The sequence below is a fragment of the Thalassophryne amazonica genome, chromosome 5, assembly GCF_902500255.1.
Source record: "Thalassophryne amazonica chromosome 5, fThaAma1.1, whole genome shotgun sequence".
NCBI classification, from domain to species: Eukaryota; Metazoa; Chordata; class Actinopteri; order Batrachoidiformes; family Batrachoididae; genus Thalassophryne; species Thalassophryne amazonica.
Window position 1 is genome coordinate 18475632 of NC_047107.1, and position 21333 is coordinate 18496964.

Consider the following 21333-nt stretch of genomic DNA (forward strand, 5'->3'; position numbering starts at 1 on the left):
TAAATATGATCAATCTATCTTTGTTAGTTGGCTATGTACCACAGGCTTTTAAGGTGGCAGTAATTAAACCATTACTTAAAAAGCCATCACTTGACCCAGCTATCTTAGCTAATTATAGGCCAATCTCCAACCTTCCTTTTCTCTCAAAAATTCTTGAAAGGGTAGTTGTAAAACAGCTAACTGATCATCTGCAGAGGAATGGTCTATTTGAAGAGTTTCAGTCAGGTTTTAGAATTCATCATAGTACAGAAACAGCATTAGTGAAGGTTACAAATGATCTTCTTATGGCCTCGGACAGTGGACTCATCTCTGTGCTTGTTCTGTTAGACCTCAGTGCTGCTTTTGATACCGTTGACAATAAAATTTTATTACAGAGATTAGAGCATGCCATAGGTATTAAAGGCACTGCGCTGCAGTGGTTTGAATCATATTTGTCTAATAGATTACAATTTGTTCATGTAAATGGGGAATCTTCTTCACAGACTAAAGTTAATTATGGAGTTCCACAAGGTTCTGTGCTAGGACCAATTTTATTCACTTTATACATGCTTCCCTTAGGCAGTATTATTAGACGGTATTGCTTAAATTTTCATTGTTACGCAGATGATACCCAGCTTTATCTATCCATGAAGCCAGAGGACACACACCAATTAGCTAAACTGCAGGATTGTCTTACAGACATAAAGACATGGATGACCTCTAATTTCCTGCTTTTAAACTCAGATAAAACTGAAGTTATTGTACTTGGCCCCACAAATCTTAGAAACATGGTGTCTAACCAGATCCTTACTGTGGATGGCATTACCCTGACCTCTAGTAATACTGTGAGAAATCTTGGAGTCATTTTTGATCAGGATATGTCATTCAAAGCGCATATTAAACAAATATGTAGGACTGCTTTTTTGCATTTACGCAATATCTCTAAAATCAGAAAGGTCTTGTCTCAGAGTGATGCTGAAAAACTAATTCATGCATTTATTTCCTCTAGGCTGGACTATTGTAATTCATTATTATCAGGTTGTCCTAAAAGTTCCCTAAAAAGCCTTCAGGTAATTCAAAATGCTGCAGCTAGAGTACTGTCGGGGACTAGAAGGAGAGAGCATATCTCACCCATATTGGCCTCTCTTCATTGGCTTCCTGTTAATTCTAGAATAGAATTTAAAATTCTTCTTCTTACTTATAAGGTTTTGAATAATCAGGTCCCATCTTATCTTAGGGACCTTGTAGTACCATATCACCCCAATAGAGCGCTTCGCTCTCAGACTGCAGGCTTACTTGTAGTTCCTAGGGTTTGTAAGAGTAGAATGGGAGGCAGAGCCTTCAGCTTTCAGGCTCCTCTCCTGTGGAACCAGCTCCCAATTCAGATCAGGGAGACAGACACCCTCTCTACTTTTAAGATTAGGCTTAAAACTTTCCTTTTTGCTAAAGCTTATAGTTAGGGCTGGATCAGGTGACCCTGAACCATCCCTTAGTTATGCTGCTATAGACGTAGACTGCTGGGGGGTTCCCATGATGCACTGTTTCTTTCTCTTTTTGCTCTGTATGCACCACTCTGCATTTAATCATTAGTGATCGATCTCTGCTCCCCTCCACAGCATGTCTTTTTCCTGGTTCTCTCCCTCAGCCCCAACCAGTCCCAGCAGAAGACTGCCCCTCCCTGAGCCTGGTTCTGCTGGAGGTTTCTTCCTGTTAAAAGGGAGTTTTTCCTTCCCACTGTAGCCAAGTGCTTGCTCACAGGGGGTCATTTTGACCGTTGGGGTTTTACATAATTATTGTATGGCCTTTCCTTACAATATAAAGCGCCTTGGGGCAACTGTTTGTTGTGATTTGGCGCTATATAAAAAAATTGATTGATTGATTGATATATATATATATATATATATCTGTGGTGCAAATTTGGTGAGAATTTGAGAAATAGTTTTGATGTAATCCTGCTAACAGACAAATCAGCATGCCTTATTACCTCCTTGGCGAATGTAGTAAGGCATGCTGATTTACTAACGGAACACACTGTGGATTCCATCTTTTAAATGCACAAAATAGCACATATGGTCCATTTTGCATTTTTGTCTTTATGAATATGCAGTTTGGGGTTTTGTCCACCTGAGTGCACAAAATTGTGGGAGGGAATATGCAGTGTTTGCAAATGCAATCAGAGTTATCAAGGTCAAAAGGAAATTTAGCAGGTACTGATCATATTTGCATTTTGCAGGATTTGAAACTGTCGTGTCAACTTATTGGGCTTGACAGACTGTTGTTCCAGCAGCCAACATGCTGCCTCCTCCAGAATTACAAAAAAAAAAAACATTCATTGTAAACAGCATATTTAAAGAGTTCATTGTTTACTTAGTGCTTGTTTCTTGAAGGATAAATGTCTTCATGGGTAACAGGTGGAGCACACACAGATGCATATATCTGTGTGTGGGTGGCATGGTGGTGGTAATAGCGCATTGTTAAGTTGTCACGTTGTGAATGAGGCTAATTGTCTCCACACACACACACACACACATATTCATCCATCAGCTGCTGAACAATTCACATCGCTCCAGTTTGCTCCTCAAAATCCACAGCAAAACTTTGTGACTGCATTCTTAGTTGGGCAGAGAGGGGAGGTGGAGATGGAGAGAGCGAGATGTGTGGCTCCACGCAGCTCTCGTCTCGCGCGTTTTCCTAAACATCAGGCACAGAAAGAGAGCTTGAGAAAAGAGCTTGAGATGATTGTTCATGCGTTCGTCTCATCGCGTTTGGATTATTGTAACAGTCTTTTCACCTGTCTGAATAAGAAGGAGTTGGCCCGCCTGCAGGTTGTGCAAAATTCTGCTGCGCGCCTGCTTACCCGCACCCGCATGAGGGACCATATTACTCCTATCCTTAATACTTTGCATTGGCTGCCTGTCTTCTACAGGATTCATTACAAAATCCTGGTATTGACTTTAAGAGCTCTGCATCGACAGGCACCGGAGTACATCAGGGACCTGATCCAGCCTTATGCTTCCTCCAGGAGCCTCAGGTCGTCCAATCAGAACCTGTTGATGGTTCCTCGGACCCGTTTTAAAACTCGCGGGGACAGATCTATTAAAGCAGTGGCGCCTAGCCTCTGGAATGAGCTTCCCTGTGCCCTTCGTTCTCTGGACTGTATAGATACTTTTAGAAGGCAACTAAAGACGCATTTCTTTAAGTTAGCTTTTTAGCCTAATATTGTATTTTATTGTTTTCGTATGTTATTTTTAGATTATTTTTGTATGCCATGTGCAGCGGTTTGTGACCCTGGTCTGTGAAAGGCGCTTTATAAATAAAGCTTACTTACTTACTTACACAGCAGCAGCAGGTGGAACACCTGCAGGAGCGTGCTGATGAGAATTGGAACGAAACATTTAGCTGACTTGGCATCACTGTCCTTCTTCAGCATACTGTAGCAATGAAACTGAATGCGGTGCAGCAGGGTTTAATTGTGCACACGTCAAAGAAGAACACTGTCATGTTCTATTAAGGATCACCACTAATCAAGACGGATCAACACGCTCACTTGCGACCTCCATGACATGAGGCGAAATGAGGGTGGTGCGTGACATTCATGGAAGATTTTTTTGACAGCCAAAAACATGCTCCACCAAAATCACGAATATCATGCTGCAACACGCATTATTAAGAAACCTATTCAGATGCGTTAAGTCACATTAAGAATGTCAGGAAAGTGCCACGGATGACACAAATATGACATTTGTAATGCGTCTTGCCTATGTGTAAACGCAGCATTAAGAAACCTATTCAGATGCGTTAAGTCACATTAAGAATATCAGGAATGTGCCAAGAATGATGCAAATATGACATTCATAACGCGTCCTGCGTATGTGTAAACGCAGCATTAGTAACTTACCACCACCAATATGTGAATGTGTGAGTGGCACTTTGGGTATCTTAGCAATAATAAGGCGCTCTATAAATCCAAGTCATTATTATTACACTGGTCAACACGATTTTTCTTGCATGGAGTTTTTTGGTGGATTTTGGGTTATTTGGGGATGCTAAATCTGAATCTGGTGTTAGTTTTTACCAATCATATCATGGTTTTGAGATATGAAAACATATTTCTCGTATCAAGCATTGACGGAAAAGCTGCAGTCTTGCGCACCTTTTCACTACCATAAACAATATTACGGCTCTTGTTAACATTTTGCAAACCTGGTTTAAAAACTATGCTTTTGAAGCTGCTTTTGTGCACGATTCATCGCATCAAACTTGTGAGTGAATGAGTGACTTTTGCGTAACCCATCAATGTGGAACATGCAGATTGCAAAAAAAATGTGATGTGATAGAGGAAATCTGAGCTCAGATTCGGATTCAGCACCCCAAAAGAAACATAAATCAGTTCTCAAAGTCCATGCAAGCCCCCCCCATTGTTATTGTATTATCAGAGACTGTGGGAGACATCATGCTCTGCATACAGGATGCACAACCTGTTTCAAACCTTCAATTCCATTGTTACATCCATGACAGTTTAGCAGACGGTGAATAATTGTGTTGCATTCTGCTGGTGGAATGCAGATTTATTGTGTATTTTTATTTATTAATTGACTTTTCAGTTATGTGGCAGAGTTCATGTGTAAGGAAGCACAAGGTGCACACCTGCAAGTGCCTGATTTAATTAAAATTTTTGCGCTTACGGCTATTAATGCACAAAATCCTCAATTATATACTGTTGTATACTATTGTATCTACACCACATTACCACTCGCTATCAGTTGCGCAATGAGGCTTGTTAAATAACCTGCAATTTAGCACGTGCTCTCTGGGATCGTACCAAATCAGTCGTGTTTTTTGCCTTCCAGAGGCAAACATTTGATGTGTGTCTGCTGTTTGTTGTTGCAGGTCTGGAGTTTGCTTATTCTGCAGCCCCCAAATCTATGCAGAGTGCCATCATGGGGCTCTTCTTTTTTTTCTCCGGCATCGGCTCCTTTGTCGGCTCCGGTTTGCTGGCTCTCGTCTCCATCAAAGCGATCGGCTGGATGTCGTCCCACAAAGACTTTGGTAAGAAGTAGTTTAGACACTCTGAATGTGAGCTGTCACTGCTGTGTATGAGGTCCTCACAGAACGGATGTTACACGTGGATCGTGGCAGTACTTCACGTGTCATTTGTCATTGGTGCTGAAGTCTTGTGGCCCTGAATGAGTGAAATAGTGTAAAATATTGTCAGCATGAGCCTGGAAGATGTAAATTTTCTTATTTAGTTTGGTCTGTCACTTCTGTTTTCAGTGTTGACTCTGAGGGATCAATATTCTCTCTGACAAACAGACTGCCTGAATACAGATACAGCAACCTTCACTGGTGGAGGATGTACACACACACACACACACACACCTGCCTTCATCGTTAGCGATCACTTAACAAAACTATGGGTTGTGTTTTTGTGCTGCACTCCATTTTCCACTGACTGAATTGGTCCCTTTAGTGGAAGGAGGTGTGGCTGGAGGAGCTCGTGCTTCTCCACGGGGCACAATGATGCGTCAACTGTTTCTCAGTTGTTCACTTGGTCCATCCCACTTTCAAAGTGTTCAGTTGTAGAAATGCTGACCTGAATCTTGTTTCACTTGGAATACATTGCAACATAGAAATCTGAGGCACTCAATCCATGATTTCATTGTAACTTTACGCTTACAGACATAAGTTGACTACAGTTGCACATAATATAGTAATAACAACAATAATAATAACAAGAGAGCAATCAGAATCCAGATCCAGATCACCTCCAAAATTCAGTGGAGTCTTCCATGCCCTAATATCTATCTGTGGTGCAAAATTGGTGTGAATCTGTGAAGTAGAGACCGACCGATATATCGGTCGGCCGATATTATTTTTATTAATTTATTAATTTTGCCGATAGAATGCCAATAATTTCTCATAAACAGAACAGTTACTGATATAATGTTTGTGTCAGCAATGTAAAATGTCCTTGCACTGTTTGTCCAGTAGATGGAGCTCTGACTCCATTCAGCTGAGAGCTGCTTACACCCCTGCTTAAATGTGTTCATCACCTGCCCCTGTAGTTCGATGTCACACTGCACCGATCGGCTGACAAAAGCATACAAGTAAGGAGCTATATCCTTATCCTGAACCTATATCTATGTTGCAGCAACAAGAGGTACAAGATCAGATGTATTTCACAACTCTTTTTAAGGATATGTATTTGTTAATTTCACAAAGGTTTAATTCTTGATAGCATTTTTTGAACTTGAAAATTCTTCTCTGTTATAAAGTTAATCAATATGAGGACAAAGCTTCAGCTTTTAGCTCATACCTTTTTTGTTAAGGGTCCAAAAAATAATATTTTATTCATTTAAAAAAAATAATAATAATATCGGCTGATTTATCGGCTATCGGCAAATCAGCCTATTTATCGATTATCTGCATTTTTTTTAGTCCAAATATCATTATCGGCCTCAAAAAATCCAGATCGGTCGGGCTCTACCGTGAAGTAGTTTTGACGTAATCCTTCAAAGTGTATATAAAGTGAAATCTTGATCCAGAATCTGGATCCAGATCCGAATCACCTCCCAAATTCAGTGGAGTGTTCCGTGCCCTAATATCTATCTGTGGTGCAAAATTTGTGAGAATCTCTGAAGTAGTTTTGATGTAATCTTTCACACCCTATATAAAGTGAAATCTTGACCTAGGATCCGGATCCGGATCAGCTGGATTTGTAAAGTGCCTTATTACTGATAAGATAAAGCACTTACAAGTTGCATCATTTCCAGTTTATACAAAAATATGTTTCAAGTCAGTTAGAATGTTTACTATTTTTCCATAGGGGAAAAATAGTGGTTAAGGCATTGGGCTTGAGACCAGAAGCTCCTTGGTTCAAATCCCAGCCTGACTGGAAAATCACTGTCTTTAATCCCCTGTTGCTCCCGGTGTGTAGTGAGCGCCTTGTATGGCAGCACCCTCACGTCGTCACATCGGGGTGAATGTAAGGCATTATTTATAAAGCACTTTAAGCGTCTGATGCAGATGGAAAATGGAAATGGAAAAAAAGTCCATTTACCGTAAAGATATTTCAGTCTAATAATTGTAAGATATTGACTCGGTCGCACATGTGTAAGCAATTCATAGCGGACAATGTAGTTGATAGTAGAGAAGCTTGAATCTTCGACTGGACTGGGTTGCTTGACACGAGGACGTTTCGCTTCAAATCGCAGAAGCTTCCTCAGCTAAAATTCTTGCTCTGGAAGTCTGACTTCTGTCTGACTCTTGTAGAGAAGAATAAAACAGAAGCCAACAAAAGCTGGAGTTTTAAACCTAACCAGACCCCTCCTACTGAGAGGCAGACTGCTATAGGCTAGTGACTGAACAATAGCTCTAATTAGCAACTATTGTGCTGTAGTTAGCACACCTAATGGCAGGACAGCTGTCCCTCTAATGATGGAATGGATGCATTTCTGATGGCTCCCTTGATGACATGAATGACTCATTACCATGAACAAAAGACTGGAACTCCTTTGACCTGAGCACCCCATTGTAAACAGGGGATAAAATGTGTCTCAGACCCCTCCCTGGTTAAGGCTGGGTTTCAAACATTTCACAAAGAATGCCTCCTTGACCCCTCTCTCAAACCATTTCTTCTCTCTGGCTAATATTTTAACTTCCTTGTCCTCAAACATGTGGTTAGTGTCTTTAAGGTGGAGGTGAACCGCAGACTGAGGTCCACTGGTGCCCTCTCTGCGGTGCTGGTATAGCCTTTTGTGTAAAGGTTGCCTCGTTTCACCTATGTAGTGTTCGTTACAGTTTTCCTGACATCTGATAGAATACACTACATTGCTCTGTTTGTAACTAGGGATCATGTCCTTAGGGTGAACTAATTTCTGTCTCAAGGTGTTAACCGGTTTAAAGTAAACTGGGATTTTGTGCTGTCTGAAGATCCTCTGTAGTTTTTCCCCTACTCCTGCTAAATAAGGGAGAGACACTCCTCTTCTTCTTGTCTCCGTCTCCTGTCTATCTGGTCTCTTTGTTCTCTGGGACTTCTGCACTTTGTCCAGGGACCATCGTGGGTAGCCACATACTGTGAGGGCTTTCCGGACACGTTGTTGTTCTTTAGCCCTTCCCTCTGCAGTTGTGGGCATCTGTAGGGCTCTGTGACAACAACGTGTGCATTCTTGTTATGACGCCTCACTGTGCGGCTGTCCGATTCGTTGTTATGACGCCTCACTGAGCGGCTAACCAATTCGTTGTTACGACGCCTCACGGAGCAGCTGACTGGTTGGATGTTATGACACCTCACGGAGCGGCTAACCGATCCATTGTTATGACGCCTCACTGAGCGGCTAACTGATTCGTTGTTATGACGCCTCACTGAGCAGCTAACCGATTCGTTGTTATGACGCCTCACTGAGCGGCTAACCAATTCGTTGTTACGACGCCTCACGGAGCAGCTGACTGGTTGGATGTTATGACACCTCACGGAGCGGCTAACCGATCCATTGTTATGACGCCTCACTGAGCGGCTAACTGATTCGTTGTTATGACGCCTCACTGAGCAGCTAACCGATTCGTTGTTATGACGCCTCACTGAGCGGCTAACCAATTCGTTGTTACGACGCCTCACAGAGCAGCTGACTGGTTGGATGTTATGACACCTCACGGAGCGGCTAACCGATCCATTGTTATGACGCCTCACTGAGCGGCTAACTGATTCGTTGTTACGACACCTCACTTAGCAGCTAACCGATCCGTTGTTATGACCCCTCACTGAGCGGCTAACCAATTCGTTGTTATGACCCCTCACTGAGCGGCTAACCAATTCATTGTTACGACGCCTCACGGAGCAGCTGACTGGTTGGATGTTATGACACCTCACGGAGCGGCTAACCGATCCATTGTTATGACGCCTCACTGAGCAGCTAACTGATTCGTTGTTATGACGCCTCACTGAGCGGCTAACCGATTCGTTGTTATGACGCCTCACTGAGCGGCTAACCAATTCGTTGTTATGACACCTCACGGAGCAGCTGACTGGTTGGATGTTACGACACCTCACGGAGCGGCTAACCGATCCATTGTTATGACGCCTCACTGAGCGGCTAACTGATTCGTTGTTATGACGCCTCACTGAGCGGCTAACCGATTCGTTGTTATGACGCCTCCCTGAGCGGCTAACCAATTCGTTGTTACGACACCTCACTGAGCAGCTGACTGGTTGGATGTTATGACGCCTCACTGAGCGGCTAACTGATTCGTTGTTATGATGCCTCACTGAGCAGCTGACTGGTTGGATGTTATGACACCTCACAGAGCGGGTAACCGTTCTGTTGTTATGACACCTCATGGACCGGCTAACCGTTCTGTTGTTATGATGCCTCACGGAGCGGCTAACCAATTCATTGTTACGACGCCTCACTGAGCAGCTGACTGGTTGGATGTTATGACACCTCACAGAGCGGGTAACCGTTCTGTTGTTATGACACCTCATGGACCGGCTAACCGTTCTGTTGTTATGACGCCTCACGGAGCGGCTAACCATTCTGTTGTTATGACACCTCGTGGACCGGCTAACCGTTCTGTTGTTATGACGCCTCACGGACCGGCTAACCGTTCTGTTGTTATGACACCTCATGGACCGGCTAACCATTCTGTTGTTATGACGCCTCACGGAGCAGCTAACGGATTCGTTGTTACGACACCTCACTTAGCAGCTAACCGATCCGTTGTTATGACCCCTCACTGAGCGGCTAACCAATTCGTTGTTATGACCCCTCACTGAGCGGCTAACCAATTCATTGTTACGACGCCTCACGGAGCAGCTGACTGGTTGGATGTTATGACACCTCACGGAGCGGCTAACCGATCCATTGTTATGACGCCTCACTGAGCAGCTAACTGATTCGTTGTTATGACGCCTCACTGAGCGGCTAACCGATTCGTTGTTATGACGCCTCACTGAGCGGCTAACCAATTCGTTGTTATGACACCTCACGGAGCAGCTGACTGGTTGGATGTTACGACACCTCACGGAGCGGCTAACCGATCCATTGTTATGACGCCTCACTGAGCGGCTAACTGATTCGTTGTTATGACGCCTCACTGAGCGGCTAACCGATTCGTTGTTATGACGCCTCCCTGAGCGGCTAACCAATTCGTTGTTACGACACCTCACTGAGCAGCTGACTGGTTGGATGTTATGACGCCTCACTGAGCGGCTAACTGATTCGTTGTTATGATGCCTCACTGAGCAGCTGACTGGTTGGATGTTATGACACCTCACAGAGCGGGTAACCGTTCTGTTGTTATGACACCTCATGGACCGGCTAACCGTTCTGTTGTTATGATGCCTCACGGAGCGGCTAACCAATTCATTGTTACGACGCCTCACTGAGCAGCTGACTGGTTGGATGTTATGACACCTCACAGAGCGGGTAACCGTTCTGTTGTTATGACACCTCATGGACCGGCTAACCGTTCTGTTGTTATGACGCCTCACGGAGCGGCTAACCATTCTGTTGTTATGACACCTCGTGGACCGGCTAACCGTTCTGTTGTTATGACGCCTCACGGACCGGCTAACCGTTCTGTTGTTATGACACCTCATGGACCGGCTAACCATTCTGTTGTTATGACGCCTCACGGAGCAGCTAACGGATTCGTTGTTACGACACCTCACTTAGCAGCTAACCGATCCGTTGTTATGACCCCTCACTGAGCGGCTAACCAATTCGTTGTTATGACCCCTCACTGAGCGGCTAACCAATTCATTGTTACGACGCCTCACGGAGCAGCTGACTGGTTGGATGTTATGACACCTCACGGAGCGGCTAACCGATCCATTGTTATGACGCCTCACTGAGCAGCTAACTGATTCGTTGTTATGACGCCTCACTGAGCGGCTAACCGATTCGTTGTTATGACGCCTCACTGAGCGGCTAACCAATTCGTTGTTATGACACCTCACGGAGCAGCTGACTGGTTGGATGCTACGACACCTCACGGAGCGGCTAACCGATCCATTGTTATGACGCCTCACTGAGCGGCTAACTGATTCGTTGTTATGACACCTCATTTAGCAGCTAACCGATCCGTTGTTATGACCCCTCACTGAGCGGCTAACCGATCCGTTGTTATGACGCCTCACTGAGCAGCTGACTGGTTGGATGTTATGACACCTCACAGAGCGGCTAACCGTTCTGTTGTTATGACACCTCATGGACCGGCTAACCGTTCTGTTGTTATGATGCCTCACGGAGCGGCTAACCAATTCATTATTACGACGCCTCACTGAGCAGCTGACTGGTTGGATGTTATGATACCTCACAGAGCGGGTAACTGTTCTGTTGTTATGACACCTCATGGACCTGCTAACCGTTCTGTTGTTATGACGCCTCACGGAGCGGCTAACCGTTCTGTTGTTATGACCCCTCACTGAGCGGCTAACTGATTCGTTGTTACGACGCCTCACGGAGTGGCTAACCGATTCATTGTTATGACGCCTCACGGAGCAACTGACTGGTTGGATGTTATGACACCTCACGGACCGGCTAACCGATCCGTTGTTATGACGCCTCACTGAGCGGCTAACTGATTCGTTGTTACGACACCTCACGGAGCAGCTGACTGGTTGGATGTTATGACGCCTCACGGAGCGGCTATACGATCAAAGCTGGACGCCGGTTAAACAATGTCTCTGAAACTCAACGTCCAGATTTCTTGTTTCGTTTTGGTTTCAGTGTCCTTCATTAGTGCCGTGTGACCGGGGCTTTGTTTCGCCACTTTCATCACTGCAAGAAACTGAAACACTTCCATCAGCAGAAGCTCCGGGTAATAATGCACATTAAATGGGAAGATTATGTCACCAACATAGCAGTCCTCAAAACTGCCCAATTTAGAAGCATCCATGATTAAACACCAACTCAGATGGAATGAGCAAGTGTGCCAAATGAATGACTCTAGACTTTCATTCAGTGATGTCAGCACTGTTGGAAGAACTGTGGACCACCCCATATGGTGCTCCAAAACAAACATTGAAGAAAAAACAAAAAAATATTAGTCAGGAAACCCAGGAAGAATAAGTAGCTGATATCAAGTGCTGGAAACATACCATCTTGAGTGGTGCTCAGCTCTTTGAAAATAACTGATGGACAAAAGAAGAGATCAAATAAGCTCCGTCAAACCCAACCATGACCATCCCCAACTTTGCATTGTCAAATATGCAGCCGTATATTCCACATCAGGATCGATTTATCAGATTGGTTGAGGCAGTAACACAGTAAAACCTGTGATGAAATTTACATTGATAACGTTGACAAGGTTTAGACCTTTTTCCTGGACATGAGCAAATCTAACAGCCTGTTACACTGCAGGTCTAAACAGGAGAACAATGTCTGTAGTTTTTAGCTTCCACATCAATGGGCACAACCATTTCCTGTCACAAAGTGTTGTTTTGGCTCCCGGTGGTGAAGAAAACACTGAAAATGGTGCAGAGAGGAGAGCGAGGGAGCGTGAAGCTGGCTAGAGGTATGAAAGTAAATTTAAAGCTAAAGACAATATGTGAAAAAAGGTTATCTAAATGACTGTTATAGTTGCAGTGATACTTATAGCAGGACACAAGGTAAAGACATGTAGGCTTTGTGGTGTGAACAAAAACTAAAACTTTGCAGCACTTAAGTCACCTTCAAGTGACACACACAAGGAAAAACAGTCACCTCATGTTTTGCCCTTTCATAATAAAAACCATAGAAATGCATCACAATACAGCAACAACAACAACAACATTTAAAGTGTAGGTGACACGTTATGCTATGTTTTATTGAATATTTGAGACTGAAATTAAACAACAGTTTGAAATTTATCCTTTCCTGCTGCAGATTTTCTGAAGAGCTAAATATTCGGATTTTGACCCGCACGCCTCTAAAAACCAGGAAATTTCGGCCCAGTCATAAGATTGGAGAAGGAGGAGGAAGTGAAATCGGCGCCGGAACCATTATCTTAATGGCCCCATTAATTTATGGATTCATTGACAGCCCCGTTTCTACCGAGTGGTTTGGGTCAGAGCAGCACCGTGTTTTCTGTGTCAGAACAGTTATTCTTGCCAGCAAAATCTTTTTCGATTTGTAGGTGGAAACATATTGATGAGCGCACACTTGCATGGTGTCCGCAGCTCCTCCATGCAACACGAGACAAACCTGATTATTTTCAGATTTTTTTGTTTTTGTTTTGTTTTATTTTATTGTTTTATGGGATAATTTTGTCGTGTGCAGACTGAGACATTATAATCAGATGAGGAACTGGGAGTCTTTCAACTTGCAGCGCAAAGCAGCTCATTAACAACAGAGACTCAATCCATCAGCCGCAATAAAGGTTTACAGCTGGCGCTGCTGGCACCAAACTCCCATGTGACAAATGGACTTTTCTTCAACCAGGACGGAAGGAATTAAATTATTTTCAGGCTTTGTTTTGTAAAGGTGAATAAGTTTTCAGATGATCTCACTGAAACAGACAGGTAAGACTATATTATTTACTCCTTCTGTGAATGGTTTTAATATTTAATAATAACATGTTAACGCTACTAACGTACAGTACACAAGGATGCTTATTCACCATCTTTGGACGGTTTTCCGTCTTTTTATAAATTCTTGCCGTCTGAAAGAACACTCTTGTGAAGGTAGTAAATGCGCAACAATGTCTCGATGTTCCAGACAATTTCCCGCCAGCTTCCTGCGGCAAATCTCATAGCATCGTTCACAACTAAGTTTCTACCTTGTCAGTTTCTCATCGTTTATTTCCAATATTACACAAGCTAAATACAGGTATGGCAATAATTTAATGCTGATATCATTTAAACAAGTAAATTCTGTGATATTTTGGTATTTTATGATAAATGTAATGCTTCGTAAGGTTAGGTATTGAAACTTGGTTCTCTTCGGGTATCATTAAGAAATTATTCGATCCACCGACATCAATAGCCTTTCCCTTATCGGTCCTTCAGAGTGGCAGTTGTTTTTGGGGGTGTTCGTAGGGAAAATGATCATGTCTCTATGTTGATTACAGAACCCCTGCAGGGTCTGTAACCAACGTTTCTGCAGCACGGCTCTTCTTTGAAGCTTGGAGCAATGAAGCATTGTTCTTACCCGCTGTTTTGTTGGTTTATTTCGCTTTATCTTACTTTTTCCCAGCTAAAACCCCAAAGACCATATGTCTGTGAGTAATATTTACCTTTTTATGTTAAACTGACCTGTTATGGTCTTCTGAAACAGTTGATAGATGTATTTTATAACTTAAAAACGGGGCCGATGCTAACGCGTTAGCATGTCTATGGCTTTTTCAATGTTATTACAAATTGTAATATTTTTTAAAATATTTGGTTTAGATATTAATAATAATAATAATAATAATAATAATAGTAACAGCAACAACAATAATAATAGTAATAATAACTAATAATGCTACAATACAATTTTAGAGAAAGAGAAAAGGAACCTGATAAAAAAAACACAACAGAAAATATAAAACTAACTAATAATGAACATAAATAAATATAGAAATAACTGTTTCCTGTGAACACATAGTGACTCTTAAACATCCACTTCATCCCTATTTTATTTAAGTTTAATGACAATTTTTCAAACCATATTTTCAATTTGTTAATTACTTCAGTGATTTCCTCCAGAACTATCTGCCAAGATAGAAAACCACTGCATCCTAGTAAGGGCAGAATACTACTGGAATGAATTTGAATAAGGAAAGTTCTTTTTTTTTTCTCACTAAAATGGATGCTGTACTCACTGCGGTTTATTGTCTGGAATAGTCTCAGATTGCATTTCAGAGCTTCTAAAATTCAGACATTTTTGTGCAGGTGGTGTTGGGGGGTAAATTTGGCTTGCAGCTTTTTTTTTTTCTTCAGTTAAATATGTAATATGGTAACAAGCTAACATGCTGGTGGTAACAGGTGGTGATATGGTTATTCCATTTTAGAATTGTTTTGTTTTTAGGGGGTTTTGCATGCTTTATACCTGTAGATTCCCTTGCTTTTTAACTTGGCTTTCAGTTTGTTCCTGGATTATGCACAATGACCTGAAATGTGGAGAGCCAAGCTCTGACGAGTAACTTTTGCTGTCTTGAATATTATAGATGAATCACATTGCTGTCTTTTTTTTTCTCTTAAGCATCCATGAGTACATTAACTCTATTCAAAAAGGAAACAATATTTATTTTAAAAATAACTGATATTTTCGGTCCCTTGTGTCATTTCAGGGACAGTAAAACAAACTTTAAAAAAAAAAATGTTATCAGTTGATTATGACCACAGAGGTGAGGAAAAAAAGTTTATCATCTGCTGCATACTGAAATCGCCTACATTATTTATTTATTTTACGATCACGATTCTGTGATCTGAACACGTCACTGTTGTCAGACTGAAGGTTTCTGCACTGTACCCATTAAGGAACAACACTGTAAATAATAATAAAAATAAATAACAAAATAATGAAATAATATTATAATATGGCTACGATGCTACACGCGCTCTGATTGGCTGACTTCCGCTCTGATATTTTCCCATATCAGATCGATACCATGACAATGCGTATCACATTTCTTACAAACCAAAAAGCTAAAAACACAATTACAAAAAAACAAGTTGGACATGAACATACTTCATAAATATCTAAACGGCATCAGAAAACACACAGATTGAAAGTTTACCAGCTAACGACCAGTGTTGCTGACTGAACAGTCCCCCCTAAAAATTGGTCCACCCTGCCTTCACTGAGCAACTGTCATTTGGGACCACAGCAGCACATCTGAGTCCGACTCTCTAAACCCAGTGGTGGGCACAGCTAACCAAAAAGTTAGCTTCGATAACATATAATCAGCTAACTGAAAAGTTATCTTTTATGGAGCTATAAACCAATAAACCACACAAAAAAAATTATCAGAAGCTACAGCTAACCGATAACTTTCAGTATTGTCTCCAGTACACTTGCAACTAACAAGCTGAATCGTTTCTGGTAGCGTCAAAGATGACCACAGACCCAAACAATGAGTCAGCACTTCTGTCTTTGTGTACCCTACCCACTGCTGGAAGATCCTGTTTACTACATAGTTTGTAGTAATAAAGCACCTGAAAGGAGCTGCGAAGCTCAACTTTCTACACAACAGCAGTGTCGCCGTGAGACGGAGGTCTTCGAAAATAAAGCAGTGCTGACGTATGGTTTTGAAGTGTAAATAAAATTAATACAGATAGAACTAGAAGCACTCGGAGAGTGCAAACCTCCGCCAAGGCCATGGGGTCACTGACGCCATAACATCTACACGCCGTGGAATCATTGATCCTAAAAAAGTCTAACAATTATGTTTGCTCAGTAGTAAAAAAAAACTTTCATCTGCTGTGACTGGATAGCATGTATCCTTAGCGCTTGGCATCACAGTTTATTGCAACTTGGACCTTTCCCAGAAGCTACTGTCATCTGAGCACTGATATTGATATTGCATGTGCTTATAGACAAAAACAAATAAGAGACAAAATTCAATTTATTATTCAACTAAACTGCAAATATATTAATTTTTTTTTAACATTTATGAAACACTTTTCTAAATAAATAACAGTAAATTCTGATGGAACTGTTTTTTTAAGTGTTGCATGTGCTACACAAGGCCATAGGGTCACTGACTACTAGGGTCACTCTATTCAACATTTCAGTGTTACAACCAAAACTATGATACATACACTTTTCTTTCCTTTATATTTGACATCATTGACCATGAAAACATACCACTAGAACTTGGAATCACTTTTATGTCTTTATTAGTTCAAAAGTTATTGTATAAAAATGATTTTTCGGTAATGGCGGTTTTCTTCTGGATCTACACTCAACAAAAATATAAACGCAACACTTTTAGTTTTGCTCCCATTTTGTATGAGATGAACTCAAAGATCTAAAACTTTTTCCGCATACACAATATCACCATTTCCCTCAAATATTGTTCACAAACTAGTCTAAATCTGTGATAGTGAGCACTTCTCCTTTGCTGAGATAATCCATCCCACCTCTCAGGTGTGCCATATCAAGATGCTGATTAGACACCATGATTAGTGCACAGGTGTGCCTTAGACTGTCCACAATAAAAGGCCACTCTGAAAGGTGCAGTTTTGTTTTATTGGGGGGGGGATACCAGTCAGTATCTGGTGTGACCACCATTTGCCTCATGCAGTGCAACACATCTCCTTCGCATAGAGTTGATCAGGTTGTCAATTGTGGCCTGTGGAATGTTGGTCCATTCATCTTCAATGGCTGTGCGAAGTTGCTGGATATTGGCAGGAACTGGTACATGCTGTCATATACGCCGGTCCAGAGCATCCCAAACATGCTCAATGGGTGACATGTCCGGTGAGTATGCCGGCCATGCAAGAACTGGGACATTTTCAGCTTCCAAGAATTGTGTACAGATCCTTGCAACATGGGGCCGTGCATTATCCTGCTGCAACATGAGGTGATGTTCTTGGATGTATGGCACAACAATGGGCCTCAGGATCTCGTCACGGTATCTCTGTGCATTCAAAATGCCATCAATAAAATGCACCTGTGTTCTTCGTCCATAACAGACGCCTGCCCATACCATAACCCCACCGCCACCATGGGCCACTCGATCCACAACATTGACATCAGAAAACTGCTCACGGATACGACGCCACACACGCTGTCTGCCATCTGCCCTGAACAGTGTGAACCGGGATTCATCCGTGAAGAGAACACCTCTCCAACGTGGCAAACGCCAGCGAATGTGAGCATTTGCCCACTCAAGTCGGTTACGACGACGAACTGGAGTCAGGTCGAGACCCCGATGAGGACGACGAGCATGCAGATGAGCTGCCCTGAGACGGTTTCTGACAGTTTGTGCAGAAATTCTTTGGTTATGCAAACCGATTGTTTCAGCAGCTGTCCAAGTGGCTAGTCTCAGACGATCTCGGAGGTGAACATGCTGGATGTGGAGGTCCTGGGCTGGTGTGGTTACACGTGGTCTGCGGTTGTGAGGCTGGTTGGATGTACTGCCAAATTCTCTGAAACGCCTTTGGAGACGGCTTATGGTAGAGAAATGAACATTCAATACACGAGCAACAGCTCTGGTTGACATTCCTGCTGTCAGCATGCCAATTGCACGCTCCCTCAAATCTTGCGACATCTGTGGCATTGTGCTGTGTGATAAAACTGCACCTTTCAGAGTGGCCTTTTATTGTGGAAAGTCTAAGGCACACCTGTGCACTAATCATGGTGTCTAATCAGCATCTTGATATGGCACACCTGTGAGGTGGGATGGATTTTCTCAGCAAAGGAGAAGTGCTCACTATCACAGATTTAGACTGGTTTATGAACAATATTTGAGGGAAATGGTGATACTGTGTATGTGGAAAAAGTTTTAGATCTTTGAGTTCATCTCATACAAAATGGGAGCAAAACCAAAAGTGTTGCGTTTATATTTTTGTTGAGTGTAGCTCCATAACATTTGAAGCTACATCAAATCTGATGACACCTTACTGAATCAGTACAGATTCAGCTACAATTTGGTGTTAGTTGTGCATCTCTAGCTTCATTTGTCACCTCACACTGACACATTTTCTATTTTCCCTATATTTTTGCATATTGTGGATCACCAGATCCGGAATTCGGATCCGATCATCACCAAACTTTGTTGTTTGATAGAACATTTGACTATGTTACACCCTAATTTTTTTCAAGCCTTTCTGCCTTGTTTTTGTGGAGAAACTAGAATGTCAAAATTCCCCCTATCCCGCAATGGTGAAGAATCCTTTAAAAAAATTCCTGGATCCGGATCGTGATCCAGATCACCACTAAAATTTAATCACTTGTTCCTCTAGTCATTTCCAACCACTCCACAAAATTTCATCAAAATCCTTTCAAAACGTTTTGAGTTATCCTGCTGACAGACAGACAAACAAACAAACAAACAAACTCGACCGAAAACATAACCTCCTTGGCGGAGGTAATAACTCCATGAATGTCAATTCTGTCATTTGAAAAAGTTAAAATATAACATATATCTTTTAATTTTAAATAATGCACTAATTCTGGTTTTGTAACAAACACAGGCAGATGCCAAAGGGATTATGGGTAAATGAGCCTCCACTAACACTGATTGATTGGTTGACTCATTCATTCTATGTAAAATCCAACACATTAATGTGAGGTGTGTATGTTGGTGTTTACATATAAATGTGCTTTTGTAAAATATGCCATTTTTTTTATTTGTAAAAAAAAAAATCCATTTGCTAAGCCAAAAAGTTGATTTGACAACCGCCTGATATAACCGGGGTCAAAATAAATAGAACACTGCCATCTACTGGTGTCCAGAGGCTTAGTACTTAGGGCGAATACTGCCATGAACACTGCTGGCCAGTAGATGGCAGTAGATACCCTGAAAACTTGCAGTTTTCATACGGATCATACGGATCATTTATTATTTCAAATAAATAATCCGTCCATGTCTGCTACGTTTAAGATGCGTGGAATTTAATAAACACAAACCGAATTTCAGACATCTTATATATATATATATATTACTCTGGAACAAAGAGGACAGTCAGTGTTTGTTTGACAAAAGCAAGATGTTAAAGAACATGAGGCATTGCAGCTCACAGTGATTCCAATTGAAAATAATGGAGAAGCAACCTGAGCTTCTTCTGGCATTTTTACATAAAACAAACACAATACCAATGTCTATAAACCCAGAGAATATATTCACGAGAGTTTTAGGCACAATATACAAATGGTTTAACACTCTTGTCTGTGTGGAGCCTGATCAGAGCGTCTCAGATGCATTTGTCCTGTTGTGAATGTACTGAGGTTACTCATAATGCACTTTGTGGAGACACAATGTCCACACTAAAACCTTAAAAATTAGTGCATTACTTTAAAACTAAAACCTATATCTGATATTATCACTTTAGAAAACTTCAGATGTGACATTAATTTAAATAACTTGTACGAAATTAGTTTGGTTAAAATTTTAACCATAAGTTAAAACTGTATGCCTCTGGATGACTTGGGTGATATTGCCAGCACATCCGTATGGGGTCAAAAGAAATGACCTTTTCTTTTCTGTGACCAGTTCTCCTTTGTCTGCAGAGGATAGAGCAGTTTCTTCTTCTGTTTGTAGAGAATAGAGCTGTGCATCTACTACAAAACATATAATAGGTAGGTACTCAAGTCTTTGATTTCGGACTTCATAAATGTTTGTAACTCTTAAGCTTTGCTCACCATGCCTGCAAAAATAGGTTAGCGGTCTAAAATTTATCGGACCAAAATTTATCAAAAAATAATTAATCCGCTGATGGTTTTCAAAGTTATCTGAAAAGCAAATTCGATAATGAAAATATTAGCTTCGATAATTATCGGTTAGTGGATTAGTGGAACTGTGCCCACCACTGTCGACACCCAAAGCAATCAGAGGGAATTATGTGATTATTAACCGTCAGATGACAAAGTAAAACCTCAAATCAGCAGAAACAAGGCCATTTTAAGCAGAAATGACGCCATAATCAGTGAGTGGCTACTGACGCTCTGAAATGATGTAGGTGCAGCAGCACGTCAGGCTCAGACATGCTGCTGTGCACTCTGATCGCTTACCCAGTCTTTTATTATGAAATAATGCTGAATTTATGTGGAAATGATTGTTGTACAAAAGCTTCAGATATCTGTCACTGAGATAGATGATGACTGGAGTGCAGTTTGAAGCAGAAACAAGGTGATAATCAGTGAATCGCTGCTGACGCTCAGAAATGACGCATGCGCAGTGAAGGCAGGGCGGACCGATTTGGGGGGGTGGTCCTTCGGTCAGTGACACTGGACCATCTGTTAGCAAGTTCTTCACGGAAGTGAGGCGAACAGGTCTAACTACTACTGCTATCGTATTCAAGCGATACCATGGTGCATGTATTTGTCTATAATAGCCATATAATAAAATAATTATTAACCTTGCTTACTGTTTGTATGGACTATCAGACCTAGGTGTTTTACTGCCAATACCTCGGTCTGATATTTTCCCGGGCCTCCAGGGCCGCCAAGAAGGACATAAGTGCCATTTTTCACAGTGTTCCATTTATTGCAGAAAAAGTGTTCAATAACTTCTCTAATTTGGAAAAGTTATTTTGTTTGTTTGTTTTGAAGACTGCCTACTGATTAAAAAAAAAAATCATGGCCCTAATTATTGTAAAAGCTGAAAAAATTGCTCAGTAAATTTTTGATTGATTATGCATATAGAATCCTTAAATCACTATCAACCTACACAAATATTTTCATTGATCTTGAATCATTTATTCCACTTTCCCCATGTTTGGTT

The 21333-nt window shown here is 41.7% G+C and overlaps 1 protein-coding gene across 1 annotated transcript in view; it reads left to right on the forward strand.

The window, feature by feature from the left end:
* slc15a4 (solute carrier family 15 member 4) overlaps nucleotides 1-21333 on the forward strand; it is a 221958-nt gene that overhangs the window by 138647 nt on the left and 61978 nt on the right. Inside the window, exon 8 of the mRNA XM_034169758.1 lies at nucleotides 4870-5028. Within this exon, the coding sequence (XP_034025649.1) occupies nucleotides 4870-5028 (159 nt within the window). The remainder of the gene's footprint in view (nucleotides 1-4869; nucleotides 5029-21333) is intronic.